Below are 22441 nucleotides of genomic sequence, written 5' to 3'. Positions count from 1 at the left end.
TATCCTCCTGTTATGTACTAGTCATCTATAGCAATGAGGGAGATCGGGAGTTATCCTCCTGTTATGTACTAGTCATCTATAGCAATGAGGGAAATCGGGAGTTATCCTCCTGTTGTGTACACTAATAGTCATCTATTACAATGATGAGGATCGGGAGTTATCCTCCTGTTATGTACTAGTCATCTATAGCAATGATGAGGATCGGGAGTTATCCTCCTGTTGTGTACTAGTCATCTATAGCAATGATGAGGATCGGGAGTTATCCTCCTGTTGTGTACTAGTCATCTATAGCAATGATGAGGATCGGGAGTTATCCTCCTGTTGTGTACTAGTCATCTATAGCAATGATGAGGATCGGGAGTCTTGTATAGAAGTCAAACTGTAGCAGTAACAAGGATCTGGGGTTATCCTCCAGCTTTGTACTGGTCATCTATTATGCTGAGGGATCGGAGTAATCTTCCAGTTGTATAGTCAATAGTCTATAGTACTAGACTAGTACACAGCTGGAGGATAACCCCCCGATCCCCATCGCTGCTCTAAATGACGACTATACAACAGGAGGATAAATCCCGATCCCCCATCGCTGTTTGTAGATGACTACTACACAAGTGGAAGATAATCCCCGATCCCTCATCGCTGTCTATAGATACAACTGGAGGATAACCCTGAACCCTCACCATAATAGATAATACAAAGCTAAAGGATAACCCCAGATCCCCATCACTTTTTTAGATGACTACTATACAACATAAGGATAACCCCCCCCCCCTCCCCCCTCCTATTTCCTCACTATAATATGACAAGTACTACTAGTCATCTATTATGGTGAGGGATCGGGGTTATACTCCAGCTGTGGACTAGTTATCTATAGACAGCGATGGGGGATCGGATATTCTCTTCCAGTGGTATAGAAGTCCTCTATACACCTTGATGGGAATCGGGGATTATCCTCCAGTTGTAAAGTATAGCCCTCTTTAGACAGTGATGGGGATCGGGAGTTATTTTCCAGGTATAGAGTATAGTTCTCTATAGACAGTGATCGGGGTTATTTTCCATGTGTATAGCCCTCTATAGACAGTGATGGGGATCGGGGAATATTTCACATGTATAGAAGTATAGTCCTCTGTAGACAGTGATGGGGATCGGGGATTATTTTCCAGGTATATATAGTCTTCTATAGACTTTGATGGGGATCGGGGATTATTTTCCAGGTATATATAGTCTTCTATAGACTTTGATGGGGATCGGGGATTATTTTCCAGGTATAGAATATAGTCCTCTATAGACAGTGATGGGGATCGGGGGTTATTTTCCAGGTATATAGTCCTCTATAGACAGTGATGGGGATCGGGGTTATTTTCCAGGTATAGAGTATAGTTCTCTATAGACAGTGATCGGGGTTATTTTCCATGTGTATAGCCCTCTATAGACAGTGATGGGGATCGGGGAATATTTTACATGTATAGAAGTATAGTCCTCTGTAGACAGTGATGGGAATCGGGGAATATTTCACATGTATAGAAGTATAGTCCTCTGTAGACAGTGATGGGGATCGGGGGTTATTTTCCAGGTATATATAGTCTTCTATAGACTTTGATGGGGATCGGGGATTATTTTCCAGGTATAGACTATAGTCCTCTATAGACAGTGATTGGGATCGGGGTTATTTTTCAGGTATATATTCCTCTATAGACAGTGATGGGGATCGGGGATTATTTTCCAGGTATAGAAGTATAGTCTTCTATAGACAGTGATGGGGATCGGGGTTATTTTCCAGGTATAGACTATAGTCCTCTATAGACAGTGATTGGGATCGGGGTTATTTTTCAGGTATATATTCCTCTATAGACAGTGATGGGGATCGGGGATTATTTTCCAGGTATAGAAGTATAGTCTTCTATAGACAGTGATGGGGATCAGGGTTATTTTCCAGGTATAGACTATAGTCCTTTATAGACAGTGATGGGGATCGGGGATTATTTTCCAGTTATATAGTCCTCTATAGACAGTGATGGGGATCGGGGATTATTTTCCAGTTATATAGTCCTCTATAGACAGTGATGTGGATCGGGGAATATTTTCCATGTATAGAAGTATAGTCTTCTATAGACAGTGATGGGGATCGGGGAATATTTTCCACGTATACTGTATAGTCTTCTATAGACAGTGATGGGGATCGGGGAATATTTTCCATGTATAGAAGTATAGTCTTCTATAGACAGTGATGGGGATTGGGGGTTATTTTCCAGGTATAGACTATAGTCCTCTATAGACAGTGATGGGGATCGGGGTTATTTTTCAGGTATAGTCCTCTATAGACAGTGATGGGGATCGGGGGTTATTTTCCAGGTATACTGTATAGTCTTCTATAGACAGTGATGGGGATCGGGGAATATTTTCAAGGTATACTGTATAGTCTTCTATAAACAGTGATGGGGATCGGGGAATATTTTCCAGGTATACTGTATAGTCTTCTATAGACAGTGATGGGGATCGGGGAATATTTTCAAGGTATACTGTATAGTCTTCTATAGACAGTGATGGGGATTGGGGGTTATTTTCCAGGTATATAGTCCTCTATAGACAGTGGTGTGGATCGGGGGTTATTTTCCAGGTATAGTCTTCTATAGACAGTGATGGGGATCGGGGAATATTTTCCACGTATACTGTATAGTCTTCTATAGACAGTGATGGGGATCGGGGAATATTTTCAAGGTATACTGTATAGTCTTCTATAGACAGTGATGGGGATTGGGGGTTATTTTCCAGGTATATAGTCCTCTATAGACAGTGGTGTGGATCGGGGGTTATTTTCCAGGTATAGTCTTCTATAGACAGTGATGGGGATCGGGGAATATTTTCCAGCTGTATTCTAGTTATCTATAGCAATGATAAGGGATCTGGGTTTATCTTCCAGGGGTAGGTAGTGGTGGGGGTCGGTGTATATAGGTAACCATCAGGGAATGTTCTTTGTGTGAATGGCAAGCCGTGCCTGTGTTCTCCTTCCCATTGAGCGGCAGGAAGCAGCCTAGCGCTAAACAAACACTGATCAGTTGGATAGGGATTGGTGATAATTAGTGAGCCCGGGGGAGGGGGACATACAAAGGCTGGAGATGACTCAGGCACTTGACAATTACTGACTACAATCCCGAACTGGAGGCCGATCCGGCGCTGCGAGTCATGCCGATCGTGCTATGAATGTGTACTGTGCTGATAGCGATCCCGCAGAATACAATGTTTGTTGGATGGGATCATTAGGACACGTTTTAATGGCTGATCTGAGGATGGCTCCCCTGGGATTTGGGGGTGTTGTGGGTAACATGTTCGGTGCTGATTTAGATCGGGCTCACCAATAGGTGTTTTCTTAGCATCCGCCTGATTTATAAGCTCGGTACACGAGAAAAATAATGTCAGAAACAGCGGTAAATTGAGCTTGACAGACTTATTTTGCATGACTGTTTTCTGCTTAAATTACCCACGAGGCCCGCCTGCCCTAAGCGGTGTTACGACGCCGGCTAGAAAAGCCCAAGCAGAACAATCAGTGATAGCACGATCTAATCTGGGGGTTTGTATGGCAGATGTATAGGCCTGAGACTCCAATAGATGGGACTGTCCTCTGTGTCATAAGCAGGCTTTGGGCCGTGCAGGTAAATGGCACCAATGACATGCCATCTGTGTCATTGGCAACTTCTAGGTTGTGGAACCTGGTTTGGCATAGGTCCAGGATTTTGGAATGCATCTCTGTGTCAAAGACACGTACTGGGTGTGCAGTGTGATCAGATATAGGTCCACGATTGTGCAATGGATGGCATGTCCTCTGTGCCATGGGCAGGATGGTGCAGTTGGAGGCAAGTAAATGGCATCTCCCAGGGTCATCGGCAACCATTGAGTCAGATCCAGTTCAATGCCTCAGAATTGGGTGGTTCTGGGTTGGCAGAATGTGTGGGTAGAGACTAGGTATAGCCTAAGGTTTTAACATTTTCTCTGTGCCATAAGCAGGTTTTGGGGTGTACAGCCTAAGTGGATGGGGGTCACATAATAGATGCAGGATTCGGGAATGACCTTCTTGACATATCTAGTACTATGGGCAGGCTCTGGGATTTGCAGTGGGATGTGAGGATGGACGGGAGATATGCCAGCTATTCCAAAATATTGGACCTGTCACCTGTGCAGTATGGCGTATGGGTGAAGGTCCCATATAGGGGCAGGTAAATGGCACAATGCCATCTCGTCTGTGTCATTAACAAATTGGTTTGTACATGAAGGTCAGAGAGAGGTTCCAGAGTCTGGAAAGGGTGTCCTGTCATTTGTGCCATAGGCAGGTTTTGGGGTGTAGATGGAGGTCAGAGAGAGGTTCCAGAGTCTGGAAAGGGTGTCCTGTCATTTGTGCCATAGGCAGGTTTTGGGGTGTAGATGGAGGTCGGAGAGAGGTTCCAGAGTCTGGAAAGGGTGTCCTGTCATTTGTGCCATAGGCAGGTTTTGGGGTGTAGATGGAGGTCAGAGAGAGGTTCCAGAGTCTGGAAAGGGTGTCCTGTCATTTGTGCCATAGGCAGGTTTTGGGGTGTAGATGGAGGTCGGAGAGAGGTTCCAGAGTCTGGAAAGGGTGTCCTGTCATTTGTGCCATAGGTAAGTTTTGGGGTGTAGATGGAGGTCAGAGAGAGGTTCCAGAGTCTGGAAAGGGTGTCCTGTCATTTGTGCCATAGGCAGGTTTTGGGGTGTGGATGGAGACTTCAGCAATAAATGATTTGTCACCAATGTCATATAAGTGACAATTCATTGCTGAAGTGGCTGTGTAGTTCGCACACTGAGCCAAACCCGATCCTGCCTAGAAAGGGTTATCTGCGCTGGTAAGCCGATGTCCTTATCACAGATCCCCTCCCCCAGTCTGTCTCCATCTGATGCACAATCCAAACATTAGGCTGGATGCGGAGAGCCCTCGGAGAAGGAGACAACCTGCTCAGGGAGAAGCAGAGATAAAGCAGAGGGCTGTCTCCACAACGAGCCGAGCCCTGCAGGGACAGCTGGAAGCGTTAGGCGTGATTAATAGGAATAATAAAAGGCTTGCGCTCGCAGCCCCGGCTCCAGGAAATAAAAGCCTCCATTTAATATGTGTGGGACTCACGGCTGAGCTGGAGGCAGACACATCGTACAGCCCGAGCTGCTTCCACTCGCCCTGATCAATCCCCACAATTACCCGTCAACCTGTCTATTAGCTATAGCCCTCTATTACCACACACATAACCCAGATCGGATGGAACAATGATCGCTGCCTAGATTCTACAGTCATGACTAGAGAAGGAGCCCGGTGTTATTATTACACGGGGAGATCACAGAGCGGAGTGACAATGACATGTCACAACGCTATGCAGGACGACGGCAACTTGTCTGGGCAGGTTAATAAACCCGGGCTCGGCCGACCGGCATCGCTCACTTCAAAGAGACTTTGTATAGCGATCATACCGCCCTGAATAATGAACCTAGAGCGATCACATACCAGATCTAAATAATGAATCTAGAGCGATCACATACCCGATCTTAATAATGAATCTAGAGCGATCACATACCCGATCTAAATAATGAATCTAGAGCGATCATTATATACCCGATCTAAATAATGAATCTAGAGCGATCACATACCCGATCTTAATAATGAATCTAGAGCGATCACATACCCGATCTAAATAATGAATCTAGAGCGATCACATACCAGATCTAAATAATGAATCTAGAGCGATCACATACCCGATCTAAATAATGAATCCAGAGCGATCACATACCCGATCTAAATAATGAATCTAGAGCGATCACATACCAGATCTAAATAATGAATCTAGAGCGATCACATACCAGATCTAAATAATGAATCTAGAGCGATCACATACCCGATCTAAATAATGAATCCAGAGCGATCACATACCCGATCTTAATAATGAATCTAGAGCGATCACATACCCGATCTTAATAATGAATCTAGAGCGATCATTATATACCCGATCTAAATAATGAATCTAGAGCGATCATTATATACCCGATCTAAGTAATGAATCTAGAGCGATCATATACCTGATCTAAATAATGAATCTAGAGCGATCACGTAGCCGATCTTATAATTGCTCTGCCAGCCTGAGATTGGACGGTGATAATTGTAAAAGCGATCACTCAGTAAATCACGCTGATGTTTGTAGAGTGATCACATTTCTGGTTGACGATCGTAGTGATCCACATTTGGGTTGATGATTGTAGAGCGGTCACATTTTGGGTTGATAAATGTAAAGTGATCCTATTTTGGGTTGACGATCATAGAAGTGATCACATTTTGGGTCGATGATCGTGAGCGATCACATTTCGGGTTTACGATCGTAGAGCGATCACATTTCGGGTTTACGATCATAGAGCGATCACATTTCGGGTTGATGGTCGTAGAGCGATCACATTTTGGGTTGATGGTCGTAGAGCGATCACATTTTGGGTTGATGGTCGTAGAGCGATTACATTTTGGGTTAATGATCGTAGAGCGATCACATTTCGGGTTCATGGTCATAGAGCGATCACATTTCGGGTTCATGGTCATAGAGCGATCACATTTCGGGTTCATGGTCGTAGAGTGATCACATTTCGGATTGATGATCGTAGAGCGATCACATTTTGAGTTGATGGTCGTAGAGCGATCATATTTCGGGTTGATGATCGTAGAGCGATTACATTTCGGGTTCATGGTCGTAGAGCGATCACATTTCGGGTTGATGATCGTAGAGCGATCACATTTCGGGTTGATGGTTGTAGATCGATCACATTTCGGATTGATGATCGTAGAGCGATTCCCCCCGACAGCTAGCTGGTAGTTATCAGACCAGTGATTGTAAAGATTTCCCAGGCAAATCTATCATACCCATCGGTTTGTACACCTTGGGGCCACTCTGCTTTTCTGTGTGTGTGTTTTTAGAATGATTTGGTGTAATTTATTTTATACCCTATGGTGGTGCAGGAAAGCGCAAGTGAATCGGTCAGAAATCGCATCACATTCCTCAAATAACATGCGATTCTTTGCAGTGCGATATGAGCCCATTCATTTTGTATGGCTCAAATCACACCGCACCCGCAAGAAAGGTGAATACATCGTTCTTCTTGCAGATGTGTTTGTGCTTTATTTAAAAAAGAAAATGGCGTGAGCCCTTATCAGAACGATGATAAAAGCGCGATCTCCCGGGTTGATAATTGTATTGTAGAGCGATCTCCGGACAGCTGGTGTACATCAGGCCGGCCTATGATTGGTTCCATGTGAGTTGAGGGTCCCCCTGTTAGAGCTGCGAGGGGAGCTAAGGCTGGAATCGATTCCCCAATCTGATGTGATGTGTCACGGTGCAATAAATGATGTGTGAGCCTCCAGACACGGACTTCACACACGTCGCCACGTTTATCTGTCACGCCGTATTTATGACAGTTGTGTAATCTGTGAGATTAGAGGTCTGTGTCCTATAGGGCTGTTGTGATGTAGCAACACATAAAAAGCCAACTTGCTGGAGCAAGTCATAGCACGGCTTGGCTCAAGTTCAGAGTGCTGGAAGAAATGCGATCATTGTGTGGAAGCAGCTGTTGTGTGCTGGTAGTTCCCCAGCACTGTGCCTAGCACCGCACATTAACCCTTCACTGCCTCCTGCCACATCACAGGGCACATGTGTGCTCTGGGGCTAAGAAGTTTAGGAATGGTTTTAGGGAAATGTTCACTGTTGAGGCAGCAATAAGATTTTGGCCTTTGCATCAGTTTTCAGAGTGCACCACTATGCCAAAGGGGGCTGCATGAGACCTTGGTCTGGGTCAATTCACAAGTATGTGATCTTGGTCTGGAGTCAATTCACCAGTATGTGATCTTGGTCTGGGTCAATTCACCAGTATGTGATCTTGGTCTGGGTCAATTCACCAGTATATGATCTTGGTTTGGAGTCGATTCACCACACCAGTATGTGATCTAGGTCTGGGTCCATTCACAGCTATGTGATCTAGGTCTGGGTCCATTTAAAGCTATGTGATCTAGGTCTGGGTCCATTCACAGCTATGTGATCTAGGTCTGGGTCCATTCACAGCTATGTGATCTAGGTCTGGGTCCATTCACAGCTATGTGATCTAGGTCTAGGTCCATTCACAGCTATGTGATCTAGGTCTGGGTCCATTCACAGCTATGTGATCTAGGTCTGGGGTCTATTCACAGCTATGTGATCTAGGTCTGGGTCCATTCACAGCTATGTGATCTAGGTCTGGGTCCATTCACAGCTATGTGATCTAGGTCTGGGTCCATTCACAGCTATGTGATCTAGGTCTAGGTCCATTCACAGCTATGTGATCTAGGTCTGGGTCCATTCACAGCTATGTGATCTAGGTCTGGGTCCATTCACAGCTATGTGATCTAGGTCTGGGTCCATTCACAGCTATGTGATTTAGGTCTGGGGTCTATTCACACATTGACAATTGTGACCCAAGGGAGGAACCAGCGGTTTGCTGCAGCCCAGGAGAGTGACACTACCAAAAATGTTGATTTTCCAGTGGAGCTCAGGAACTTGGGAACTGAGTGTTGTTCAGCAGGGTGGGCACAAGGAAAGGCGAGTATTTAGTCTTTGTTACAGGTAACAAAGGGTTGAAGTGTTATTTTTCACTGTGGGGTCATTCACTGTGTTGGATGCAGAAAACAATCCTGCAGAGTGTGTCATGGGAGTAACATTTTGAGCACAGCTGGATTCTTCTCCCAGCAGGCCCACCATGGAAGATAGGCAGCCAAGGCCTCAAAGCTTATCCTGCAGCAGTGAAATTCTCACCCCCCAACATTTGGCTCAGTGTCCACTAATCAGGTGGTTCCAGAGCACTTGGCAGAACCAACCTGTAACCTCCAACTGGCTTCTAAGATTTCATTATTCCCCATAAGTGAGAGTTTTCACTTTTTGTCCATGTGACACCAGGACAAGAAATAAAGAGGATCAAAGGGAAAAAGGGTTCTAGCGTTTATCCACTCTATCACAACCAAAGTTTTGTCTGGAGTTGGTCTTTTTAAATGTTGCTTTAGTTAGGGCTTGTTTAGACTTACAGGGTGGGGTGCCCTTCAGAAACATGCAGGTGGGCCGTTTAAAACACCCCCAAATGCCAGAACCCTGTAAGCTGCAGAGACAGTGGATGTGGGTGTTTACATGCTGTGATTGTAAAGCTTTGCTTCTGGCCTGCAGCATGAACTATTATTGTTTGGAAGTTGGCCTGCCTAGCCTATCCCCTTCCAATGAATGGTGAAGCATAGTTGCAGTTTGTTGGTGTAGCAAACGCCTCTGAAAAGTGTTCTGCAGAGGAGTCTCAAGTTCTTCACTAGGGAGAGTCACCTTTTTTATTTGTTACTTGGACAGAGATGTGACATTTCACAGCTGTCACCAAAGCAGAGAGTTAGATCTGTGTGGGGTATTCCGCTTACTGGGGAGAGTTTCTGTTGTGTCTCCAGGACAGGAATGGAAGGGGAAATATCCTCAGCGGGACACACATAGCAATGAGAAACCCTTTAACCCAGAAAAAACATTGACATCACGTTATTTTGTCATTTAAATTGGACATTGTAACTCTTGGTGGCAACAAAGATGCAAAAAAGGGTTTTTTACATCACAAAACGATCCGAGTTTATATTTCTATATAATACATATGTATGGTTATGATATTAGAATCGTTCCATTGATTGCACAGTTGCAGTGATTCCGGTGATGAAAGGGTGACTAGAGCAGTCGTTGGCGGTGAAGAGTGACATAGCGGAGGGCTGTCTGCAGTGTACAGTAATAATAGGAGGCTGTTTAATTCTCCGATCGCGTCTGGGCACAGCGGGGCTGTGGCAGGGGGACTGCCGCCGGCTGTGGCAAGGGGGAGCGGAGCCAGGCTGGTGATGAGTCTGGGCAGCGGGCACTTCACATGGCGGCTTCTATAGAGGAGCCTGGTGGTGGTGGGGGCGGATGGCCCCCGGGCGGGTGTAAATTGAAGGCTTTGTGTTTGTTGGAATGTGTGCCGCCCGTCACTGGATCCTTTGTTTGGGATCGCCCCCGGGCACTGAGCTGACCATGATTAGCATGGCGCTGGGCGAGAGCCGATCCGCTCCGCTCCTGACACGCCGTCCTACTGACTGGGAGCGGAAATGTAGAGAGAAAAATCGGTTTATCTTAATCTATGGCATCGATCGGAGCTGGGGAGCCTCGGGGGAGGCAGGACGGAGCAGCTGCTATAAAACAAAAGGGGCCGCCTGCTTATTATGAGCGCCACGTCTCCCCGATGTGTCCTAAATCAGCCCGAGCTCCGCTACTGCCGAGATCGGGGGGGGGATCGGCGGAGCGCACTCTACCCCCCCCCCCCATGATCAGAGCTTAGTGTACCCCCCAATGTTATCAGTACGCATTGTGCCCCCCAATGTTAGTACGCATTGTACCCCCCATGATCAGAGCTTAGTGTACCCCCCAATGTTATCAGTACGCATTGTACCCCCCATGATCAGAGCTTAGTGTACCCCCCAATGTTATCAGTACGCATTGTGCCCCCCATGATCAGAGCTTAGTGTGCCCCCCCCAATGTTAGTAAGCATTGTACCCCCCATGATCTGAGCTTAGTGTACCCCCCCATGTTATCAGTGCGTATTGTGCCCCCCATCATCAGTTTAGTTTACCCCTGCATATAATCAGGGCGCATTGTACCCCCCCCCCCCAGATCATCAGAACTCAAAATACCCCCCTGATCTGAGCTTAGTGTACCCCCCCAATGTTATCAGTAAGCATTGTGTACCCCTGCATATAATCAGGGCGCATTGTACCCCCCCCCCCAGATCATCAGAGCTCAATGCGCCCTTCCCCAGACCATTGGAGCTGACTGTACCCCCATATTAGGGCACATTGTACCCCCAGATCGTCAGATTATAAGAGTTTATTGTACCCCCCTCCCACATTATCAGGGCGCATTGTACCTCCCCATATTTGGGCGCATTGTACCCCCCAGATCATCAGAGTTGTGTACCCCTCCATATTATCAGGGCGCATTGCACCCCCGTATTATCTGGACGCATTGTACCCCCCAGATCATCAGAGTTGTGTACCCCTCCATATTATCAGGGTGCATTGTAACCTCTCCCCATCATCAGCTCAGTGTACCCACCATATTAGGGTGCATTGTACCCCCAGATGGTCAGAGCGCAGTTTACCCCTAGATTATAAAAGCGCATTGTGCCCCCCGCATCAGAGCGCATGGAACTGGCATATTATCAGGGCGCATTGTACCCCACACAGACTATCGGAGTTGATTGTAACCCCCCTCCTCTCTCTTCCTGCCATCAATTTGAGAGCGCACGGTGCCCCCTCCCCCGGCATTTAGCAGCAGGACGCGGCGCTGGCGCAGTGACGAGAAGACGGCTCTCCCCCCAGAGCAATTAAAATGCGGCCCTGGAATAAATCATCCGCCGCGATAATCCTGTTAATAAAACGCAGCTTGTTCCCTGACACTTCCCGTGTAACCCCTGCGCTGCCGGAGCCGTGTAACAGGCTCGCTAATGGCAAAGCGGACCCTCTATTGTCAGATCGGAGATAAGAGGAATTGGCGATGATCGCATTCCTCTGTCGGGAGAGACGGCCATCTGCTCCGCCGCTCCCCCGGCTTCCAGTCCTCCGCTGACACATTGTCAAGGTCACGTACACCGTGCGATCGGATTTACTTAGGATCGCGTGCGGCAATATTCCAGCCGCGATCTCCTCTGTCCTGTCACCGGATACTGGCAGCTTTATGAGCTGTCACACCTGTCCCCGGGGACATCCGAGGCCAACTATGACATCTGGCGATCCTAAAAGTAGCGTTCTCATGTCCTCCCGATTATCGGGGTACAGCTTATATTGTGTATGGCACAATCAGTTTTCAATTATTAGGGAGCATGACACAATCACCTCCTGATTAACGGGGTACAGCAATTATAGGGGTGCATAGATTGTGTATGGTACAATCACTCCCCGATTAACGGGGTACAGCCCGTCTATGGTATGCAGTAATTATAGGGGTGCATAGATTGTGTATGGTACAATCACTCCCCGATTAATGGGGTACAGCCCGTCTATGGTATGCAGTAATTATAGGGGTGCATAGATTGTGTATGGTACAATCACTCCCCGATTAATGGGGTACAGCCCGTCTATGGTATGCAGTAATTATAGGGGTGCATAGATTGTGTATGGTACAATCACTCCCCGATTAATGGGGTACAGCCCGTCTATGGTATGCAGTAATTATAGGGGTGCAGATTGTGTATGGTACAATCACTCCCCGATTAACGGGGTACAGCCCGTCTATAGTATGCAGTAATTATAGGGGTGCATAGATTGTGTATGGTACAATCACTCCCGATTAATGGGGTACAGCCCGTCTATGGTATGCAGTAATTATAGGGGTGCAGATTGTGTATGGTACAATCACTCTCCGATTAATGGGGTACAGCCCGTTAATGCAGTAATTATAGGGGTGTATAGATTGTGTATGGTACAGTCACTCCCCAATTAACGGGGTACAACCGGTGTATGGTATACAGTTATTATAGGGGTGCACAGATTGTGTATGAGACAATCACCCCCGATTAACGGGGTACATCCGTGTATGGTACAATCCGTTTTCAATTAATGGGGTGCATAGAGCGAGTATGGTAGAATCCCCTCCTGATTCCCGGGGTACAGACTGTATGGTAGAATTCCCGTTGTAGATCGGACAATCGGGCTTCCTAGAGATCGCGTAGTTCCAGGCTCTGGCAATAGAGATGTGAGTTCCCCTGGCCCCCCACCCCAGGAGCCTCCTTGGTGTAAGGAATGTGATGGACGTGTCGGGCTCTCCGCTGTCTAGGAAGCTTTGTATGTAGGTCACGGAATGATGGTGTATGTGGCCCCTGAGCTGGGGCCGGAGGCAGGAAATAAAAGGCTGCCTGTCACCTTTCACCTGCCGCCTGGAGCGGAGCGGAGCGCACAGCGCCTGCTAATGCTCAGCCCGATCACTAATGATTTATCTCCTCCAACATTGATGGCCTCTTCCTGGGGGTTATTCTCATTTGTACCCCAATGTGATGACTTTATTGGAGAAGTGTCTTCCAGCGTGTGTGTATATATCGGTACAATCACTGACATAAATATTACTGTGTACGATGTATAATGGTGTGTAATGCCCCATACCTTACCATGTGCTTCCCTACAGCATGCTCATGCCCTGTACCGTGTAATATTCTAGATCGATGTTCTGTATACCGTACTGTGTTATACCGTACGATGTGCCCGTGGTATATGTGGGTTGTGTGATGTACTCGGGGTTATATTGTGGTTTGTGCCCTTATAACTGGTATGATGCCATGTAGAGGGTCCGATGTGTCCCTCTCTACACGGTATGATGTAGAGGAGCGATATGTACGGTAATATATGGAGAGATATGTCCGCCAATCAGAGAACTCCGATGGATCCGTGTATGGAGCTGGGATGGGATGAGAACGTATAGAGCTGGGAGGACATGGAAATGTATAGAGCTGGGATGGGAAAGTATAGAGCTGAGATGGGATGGGAACGTATAGAACTGGGATGGGAATGTATAGGGATGTGATGGGATTGTATAGGGGTGGGGTGGGAATGTATAGGGATGGAAATGTATAGGGGTGGGACGGGAATGTATAGGGATGGGGTTGGATGGGATTGTATAGGGATGGGATGGGGTTGGATGGGAATGTATAGAGCTGGGATGGAAATGTATAGGGATGGGGTTGTATAGGGGTGGGACGGGAATGTATAGGGATGGGGTTGGACGGGAATGTATAGGGATGGAAATGTATAGAGCTGGGATGGGAATGTATAGGGGTGGGATGGAAATGTATAGAGCTGGGATGGGGTTGTATAGCGCTGGGATGGTAATGTATAGGGATGGGGTTGTATAGGGGTGGGACGGGAATGTATAGGGATGGAAATGTATAGCGCTGGGATGGTAATGTATAGGGATGGGGTTGTATAGGGGTGGGACGGGAATGTATAGGGATGGAAATGTATAGCGCTGGGATGGTAATGTATAGGGATGGGGTTGTATAGGGGTGGGACGGGAATGTATAGGGATGGAAATGTATAGCGCTGGGATGGTAATGTATAGGGATGGGGTTGTATAGGGGTGGGATGGAAATGTATAGGGATGGAAATGTATAGCGCTGGGATGGTAATGTATAGGGATGGGGTTGTATAGGGGTGGGACGGGAATGTATAGGGATGGAAATGTATAGCGCTGGGATGGTAATGTATAGGGATGGGGTTGTATAGGGGTGGGACGGGAATGTATAGGGATGGAAATGTATAGGGATACATATACTCAACGCGGGTTGAGTATAGGATGAGTATATATATCAGTGTGCCATTTAATATGTCCGTGGTGATATACAGTATAATTCTGTTTGCGGTGATATAGGGAGATGTGATATTACAGAATTGATTATAAGATATGTCCGTGTAATATCCCCGGGCTGACAGGGGACTATGTACTGCTATAGATCTGTGATTAGAATGTATGGGGGCGACCATATATATCTCCAGATATATAACACGGACACATCGTCCTAATACACTTCTATATTCCCGGATAAATGACACTATACATTGTATCTATATCGGCCAATATGATATGTGCCTTTGTTAGCTAGGAATATAGATATATCTGGGGATATAATGTATAGGGACGATGTGTTATCTGGGGATATAATGTATAGGGACGATGTGTTATCTGGGGATGTATAAGGACGATGTGTTATCTGGGGATGTAGAAGGACGATGTGTGTGTATAGCAATGCAGTGCATTAGGACGATGTGTCGGCGTTTATGGATATAATGTATAAGGACGATGTGGTATATAGTATATACGGACTATGTGTCGGTGTTGTATACATTCAGGTATCATATAGAAGGCACAGGTGTAGAACGTCCTGGCTGTATACAGACACATCGTAGATTGTATTATCCAGCTCCTAGTTAGGAAGCGATGTGTCCGTGTATAGCCGGAGATCAGGTAATGTATCTATAGGTGGCTGATCGGATCATACACGAACGATTGTACAAGTACGATGTATAGATGTTTCAGTGTAATGTATGTGGGTGGTACGATCTTGTACGGCTACGATGTGTCCGTGTATTCTACGTGGGAGACACACGTGTCCGCTCATATATCTGCTCTTCTCCTGAGTCCGGGTGATTATACAGGGTCTCGGAGTCCAGGTGATTATATATGGGGGTTCTATGAGTCCGGGTGGCTATATACGGGGTTCCTGTGAGTCCGGGTGATTATATACGGTTTATAGGAGTCCGGGTGGTTTATATATGGGGTCTCTGAGTCCGGGTGATTATATACGGTTTATATGAGTCCGGGTGGCTATATATTGGGTCTCTGAGAGTCCGGGTGATTATATACGGTTTCTATGAGTCCGGGCTGCTATATACGGGGTTCCTGTGAGTCCGGGTGATTATATACGGTTTATAGGAGTCCGGGTGGTTTATATATGGGGTCTCTGAGTCCGGGTGATTATATACGGTTTATATGAGTCCGGGTTGCTATATATGGGGTTCCTGTGAGTCCGGGTGATTATATACGGTTTATATGAGTCCGGGTTGCTATATATGGGGTTCCTGTGAGTCCGGGTGATTATATACGGTTTATAGGAGTCCGGGTGATTATATACGGTTTATATGAGTCCGGGTGATTATATATGGGGTCTCTGAGAGTCCGGGTGATTTTATACAGTTTCTATGAGTCCGGGTGATTATATATGGGGTCTCTGAGAGTCCGGGTGATTATATACGGTTTATATGAGTCCGGGTGGCTATATATTGGGTCTCTGAGAGTCCGGGTGATTATATACGGTTTATATGAGTCCGGGTGGCTATATATGGGGTCTCTGAGAGTCCGGGTGATTATATACGGTTTCTATGAGTCCGGGCTGCTATATACGGGGTTCCTGTGAGTCCGGGTGATTATATACAGTTTCTATGAGTCCGGGTGGCTATATATGGGGTCTCTGAGAGTCCGGGTGTTATATTTGCGGTTGCCACGAATCAGGGTGATTTATATAGGATCCCTAGGAGTCCCAGTAATTTTATATGATGTTACGTTGAACCCCTCTGATTTTTTAGGGTCCCTTTGAGTCTGGGTGATCTATATTTGGAGTTACCACGAATCTGGGTGATTCTATAGAGTTGCTGAGAGTCCCGGTAATTATATATGGTGTTACTTTGAGTCCGGGTAATATATTTGGGGTTTCTTTTGAGTTCGGATGATATATTTAAGGTTAATCCGGGTGATTATATAGGATCCCTATGGGTCCAGGTAATTGTATATGTGGTCCTTATGAGTCCGGATGATATATTTGGGGTTACCTCGAATCCGGGTGCTTTTATAGGATTCCTGTGAGTATCGGTAAATCTATGCGGGGTTATATGAGTCCGGGCGATGATTTAGGATTCAATGAGTATCGGTAATCTTAATATATGGGGTTATATTATTATTATATTAACTAGATTATAAATGCCGGTGTGCATGTATATAGGAGGGATGTATCCATGTATATAGGAGGGATGTATCCATGTATATAGGAGGGATGTATCGATGTATATAGGAGGGATGTATCGATGTATATAGGAGGGATGTATCCATGTATATAGGAGGGATGTATCCATGTATATAGGAAGGATGTATCCATGTATATAGGAGGGATGTATCCATGTATATAGGAGGGATGTATCCATGTATATAGGAGGGATGTATCCATGTATATAGGAGGGATGTATCCATGTATATAGGAGGGATGTATCCATGTATATAGGAGGGATGTATCCATGCATATAGGAAGGATCTATCCATGCATATAGGAAGGATGTATCCATGTATATAGGAGGGATCTATCCATGTATATAGGAAGGATGTATCCATTTATATAGGAGGGATGTATCCATGTATATAGGAGGGATGTATATAGGAGGGATGTATCCATTTATATAGGAGGGATGTATCCATGTATATAGGAGGGATGTATATAGGAGGGATGTATCCATTTATATAGGAGGGATGTATCCATGTATATAGGAGGGATGTATCGATGTATATAGGAGGGATGTATCGATGTATATAGGAGGGATGTATCCATGCATATAGGAAGGATGTATCCATGCATATAGGAGGGATGTATCCATGTATATAGGAGGGATCTATCCATGTATATAGGAAGGATGTATCCATTTATATAGGAGGGATGTATCCATGTATATAGGAGGGATCTATCCATGTATATAGGAGGGATGTATCCATGTATATAGGAGGGATCTATCCATGTATATAGGAGGGATGTATCCATGTATATAGGAGGGATCTATCCATGTATATAGGAGGGATGTATCCATTTATATAGGAGGGATGTATCCATGTATATAGGAAGGATGTATCCATGTATATAGGAAGGATGTATCCATGTATATAGGAGGGATGTATCCATTTATATAGGAGGGATGTATCCATTTATATAGGAGGGACGTATCCATTTATATAGGAGGGATGTATCCATTTATATAGGAGGGATGTATCGATGTATATAGGAAGGATCTATCCATGCATATAGGAGGGATGTATCCATGTATATAGGAAGGATGTATCCATGTATATAGGAAGGATGTATCCATGTATATAGGAGGGATGTATCCATGTATATAGGAAGGATGTATCCATGTATATAGGAAGGATGTATCCATGTATATAGGAAGGATGTATCCATGTATATAGGAAGGATGTATCGATGTATATAGGAAGGATCTATCCATGCATATAGGAGGGATGTATCCATGTATATAGGAAGGATGTATCCATGTATATAGGAAGGATGTATCCATGTATATAGGAGGGATGTATCCATGTATATAGGAGGGATGTATCCATGTATATAGGAAGGATGTATCCATGTATATAGGAGGGATGTATCCATGTATATAGGAGGGATGTATCCATGTATATAGGAGGGATGTATCCATGTATATAGGAAGGATGTATCCATGTATATAGGAAGGATGTATCCATGTATATAGGAAGGATGTGTCCGGTATTGGATGATATATGATACGATATGTACAGGGGACGATGTGTTGGGTAATGTACGGGGACGATGTGCCGTGTGATATATACGGGTCTATAGAGTAATGTACAGGGGACGATGTGTCGGGTGATATATACGGGTGTATAGGGTAATGTACGGGGACGATGTGACGTGTGATATATACGGGTCTATAGAGTAATGTACAGGGGATGATGTGCCGTGTGATATATACGGGTCTATAGAGTAATGTACAGGGGACGATGTGTCGGGTGATATATACGGGTGTATAGGGTAATGTACGGGGACGATGTGACGTGTGATATATACGGGTCTATAGAGTAATGTACAGGGGATGATGTGCCGTGTGATATATACGGGTCTATAGAGTAATGTACAGGGGACGATGTGTCGGGTGATATATACGGTTCTATAGAGGAATGACAGGGACGATATGTCGGGTGATATATACGGGTGTGTAGGGTAATGTACGGGGACGATGTGACGTGTGATTATATACGGGTCTATAGAGGAATGACGGGGACGATGTGTCGGGTGATAGTAATATGTCCCCGAGTGATGTGTGTGTATATATAGGACTGTCATATCTTGTATAGGGGACGATGATGGAGTGTAGTGATCGGGGCTGTCCTCTCCTCTCCGCTGTTCCCTCTCCATACAAGGACAGAGCCCTCCGCTCCTCTCCTCTCCATCCATCTTCTCCTCTCCTCTCCCGGGACTCTACAAGAGGGATGGAGCCGCCAGGACAGAGCGGGGAATGCTGTGATGTCTGGGGGGGGGGGGGGGGCCCATCGGGGGTTCAGTCTGGAGTGATGACAGCTCTCTGCTATACTCCGGCTCAGTGATCGCCGCCCGCACCGTGCCAGGATCGCTGACAGAGGATTGTCGCTGACAAATGGCTGCGGGGCTCGGTGGGTTAATGAGATCGGCTGGTGACCTATTAACGACCTCAATTTGCATCTCCCCCCCCTTTATTGCTGGGAATGTACCCGTACCAGCAGCCGATCTCTCACCTCCCAGTCCCATATTATGAATGATCAGTGACAGAGGTCTGCCTGTATACAGTGTGATATTGCCCGATGTGTGTGTATACAGTGTGACATCGCCCAATCTCTGTGTATAGTGTGACATCTCCCAATCTCTGTGTATAGTGTGACATCTCCCAATCTCTGTGTATAGTGTGACATCTCCCAATCTCTGTGTATAGTGTGACATCGCCCAATCTCTGTGTATACAGTGTGACATCGCCCAATCTCTGTGTATAGTGTGACATCTCCCAATCTCTGTGTATAGTGTGACATCTCCCAATCTCTGTGTATAGTGTGACATCGCCCAATCTCTGTGTATAGTGTGACATCGCCCAATCTCTGTGTATAGTGTGACATCGCCCAATCTTTGTGTGTAGTGTGACATCGCCCAATCTCTGTGTATAGTGTGACATCTCCCAATCTCTGTGTATAGTGTGACATCGCCCAATCTCTGTGTATAGTGTGACATCGCCCAATCTCTGTGTATAGTGTGACATCGCCCAATCTCTGTGTATAGTGTGACATCGCCCAATCTCTGTGTATAGTGTGACATCTCCCAATCTCTGTGTATAGTGTGACATCGCCCAATCTCTGTGTATAGTGTGACATCGCCCAATCTCTGTGTATAGTGTGACATCGCCCAATCTCTGTGTATAGTGTGACATCGCCCAATCTCTGTGTATAGTGTGACATCTCCCAATCTCTGTGTATAGTGTGACATCTCCCAATCTCTTTGTGTAGTGTGACATCTCCCAATCTCTTTGTGTAGTGTGACCTTGCCAGATGTGTGCGCATTGTGACATCCGCCCGATGTGTGCCCCCCAGTCTCACGCTCTTCTTCTTATGTTTCCACACAGGGGACACATTGACCGGACACGAGAAGGCTTTGCTGGGAAGGGGGCGACATGCTTTCGGCAACCCCCCTGTATGGGAACGTACATAGCTGGATGAGCAATGAGAGAGTCCGCATGTGTGGCATCAATGAAGACAGGTAATGGCCCTAATTAATCTAAATTACAGCATCTGCTGAGCCGCCTCCATTCATCAGCCCCGAGGAGCCCCGCATATGGAAGGCGGCTTCCCGTCCTCCGGAGACACTGATCATCACATCGTGCCCTGTGCCTGATGAATACTGGAGAAAAGCTCCTCTGACCCCCCACACTCACATGGGGGGGAGATTTACAAAGATTAATCCACCCATTTCTAGACACACACCAGAGGAGGGCTCATTCACATGGGAGCAGAGCGCCATACAGTGACAGATCTGTACACACCAATCACAGGCTGCCACTGGATGCTGGTAACCACCCATCTCTGTACCCCTGTACCCATGTAAATGAGCCCCACCCACCAAATAAATAAAACCAGATGGTACACTTTTTACAGCGCTGTGGTAATGGCGTACATTCGAGAAGAACTTTAAACTTAGAACCTTGGCACAAGTGCTTTTGGATTTTTGGCACATGCTATTAGATAATAATAGAAACGGCCTCACGTCACATGTAATGCCTGCTGATGCCACCTCCTGCCAGACCTTTAGCCTAGGTTCCCATCCATGTGTTATGTACATGCAGATTTTGGCCCAGCCACATATATGCATTCCAGTGGCAGGAATAGGATAGCGTTTCTTGGCACAGCTGACGCAGCACCTCATAGCACTTGTGTAACGGTGGTTTCGATATATTTCAGTGGGAAATGCACTAATGTTTACACTAAAAATAAACGCATTTCCCCCTTTATTTCTTCTTCAGTAGATTTTACAATCAGATTGCAATATATGTGACAGCTTTAGCTATTCTGAAGACTATAACCTCATCACTGGTATCCCCCCCCCCCTCCCCTTACACAGCCATCATTTTATTATAAATGAACAATTATTTTATTAAGAAGATGTAGCTATTGCAGACATTTTCCAGACTGGGTGCGTTGGCAGACACTTCCGAGTGCTCATTATCAAGCAAGTGTTATCCCCGACACAGCGCTATTATTGGAATTGGTCTGCCAATATGGGGCGGTGTATGGCCATACAAAGGTCAGCTCACTGCAAAGAGGTCTTTTCAAAAACATGTAAATGGTCTGATGTTTTTATCTATCATCACCCTCTTTGTGGGCTGGCTTCACATTTGTGCATTGTGGTAGCGAGCAATAAAGGGCACATTTTACCGCAATTTCCATAATGCACAGTGTGTGCTGCCTTGCCGAAATACGCTGCAGGTGTGGTTTTTCATTCCTTGAGAGTGCGCTACAAGCCCATTCAATATAAGCCTATGGACTAGTGTGAAAGGGCCCTTAGGGTGGCAGCTGCTATTCTGCAATTAGCCATACAGGCAGCAGTAGTGACACCTGCAGGCCAAACTAGGAACTACTCAATTTGAAAAGAAGTATAATAGAAGCCACGCATAGAAACAGATACTTACTGTATTATGTGTTCAGTGGCAAAAGAGAGTTCTTTTTATTTTGAGATATTTATATAGCACAGGGAAAAAAGTGTTTACTCTTTTTTATTTTGTTTAGGCTCAAATAGTGACTGTCCACTAATAAACAGAAAGCATTAATTTTAGCTAGAGCAAATGTATTATTTTTATTTATTTATTTCAGGTACTTATATAGCGCTGTCAATTTACGCAGCGCTTTACATATACATTGTACATTCACATCAGTCCCTGCCCTCAAGGAGCTTACAATCTAAGGTCCCTAACTCACATACATACACAGTAGGGCCAGTTTTTTTTATACATGATCCAATTAACCTACCAGCATGTCTTTGGAGTGTGGGAGGAAACCGGAGTACCCGGAGGAAACCCACGCAGGCACAGGGAGAACATGCAAACTCCAGGCAGGTGGTGTCGTGGTTGGGATTCGAACCAGCGACCCTCTTGCTGCTAGGTGAAAGTGCTAAGCACTACACCACTGTGCCATTGTTAGATTTATATCAATGTAACTGTTCTGGAAGAAAATGACATGTGAAAATTGTGCTCAGGTTTTAGGAATGTTGTGTGCCATTATTAGCAGGCATGTTCATTTTTTATTTTTTTTAAATTTGTGTTTTTTCTATAGTAAATTGGCACAAGGGTTTGTACAGGCTTTATGGTCTGCATTGTTTATGAATACAGATTTTCTTAATCTCTTTTCAGGAAAATTCTAATTAATGATGGCGACATTCAGAAAGCCAGACTTGAACTGAGAGAGGATCATCTTGGTCACAGCTTGGTAAGAGCCGCATGAATAAATACGCAGAGCCATCTTGGAAATTTTGACTAGTCCATGAAAAATGACTCCAAAT

At 45.6% G+C, this 22441-nt stretch overlaps 1 protein-coding gene across 4 annotated transcripts in view; it reads left to right on the top strand.

The window, feature by feature from the left end:
• The window catches only part of BCOR (BCL6 corepressor), a 69314-nt gene that overhangs the window by 5638 nt on the left and 41235 nt on the right, over window positions 1–22441 (top strand). For 3 of the 4 annotated variants that reach the window (XM_082244840.1, XM_082244842.1, XM_082244839.1), the window contains exons 2-3: window positions 20016–20149; window positions 22293–22368. In XM_082244840.1, the coding sequence (XP_082100966.1) occupies window positions 20064–20149; window positions 22293–22368 (162 nt within the window). In that variant the 5' untranslated portion in view covers window positions 20016–20063. Of the gene's footprint in view, window positions 1–18991; window positions 19042–20015; window positions 20150–22292; window positions 22369–22441 lie in introns of those variants that run through there. The other variant, XM_082244841.1, reaches the window with a different exon arrangement.

This window comes from Pelophylax lessonae (assembly GCF_965119305.1).
Source record: "Pelophylax lessonae genome assembly, chromosome: 2".
Classification (NCBI taxonomy): Eukaryota; Metazoa; Chordata; class Amphibia; order Anura; family Ranidae; genus Pelophylax; species Pelophylax lessonae.
This window is presented reverse-complemented; position numbering and strand designations above follow the sequence as displayed.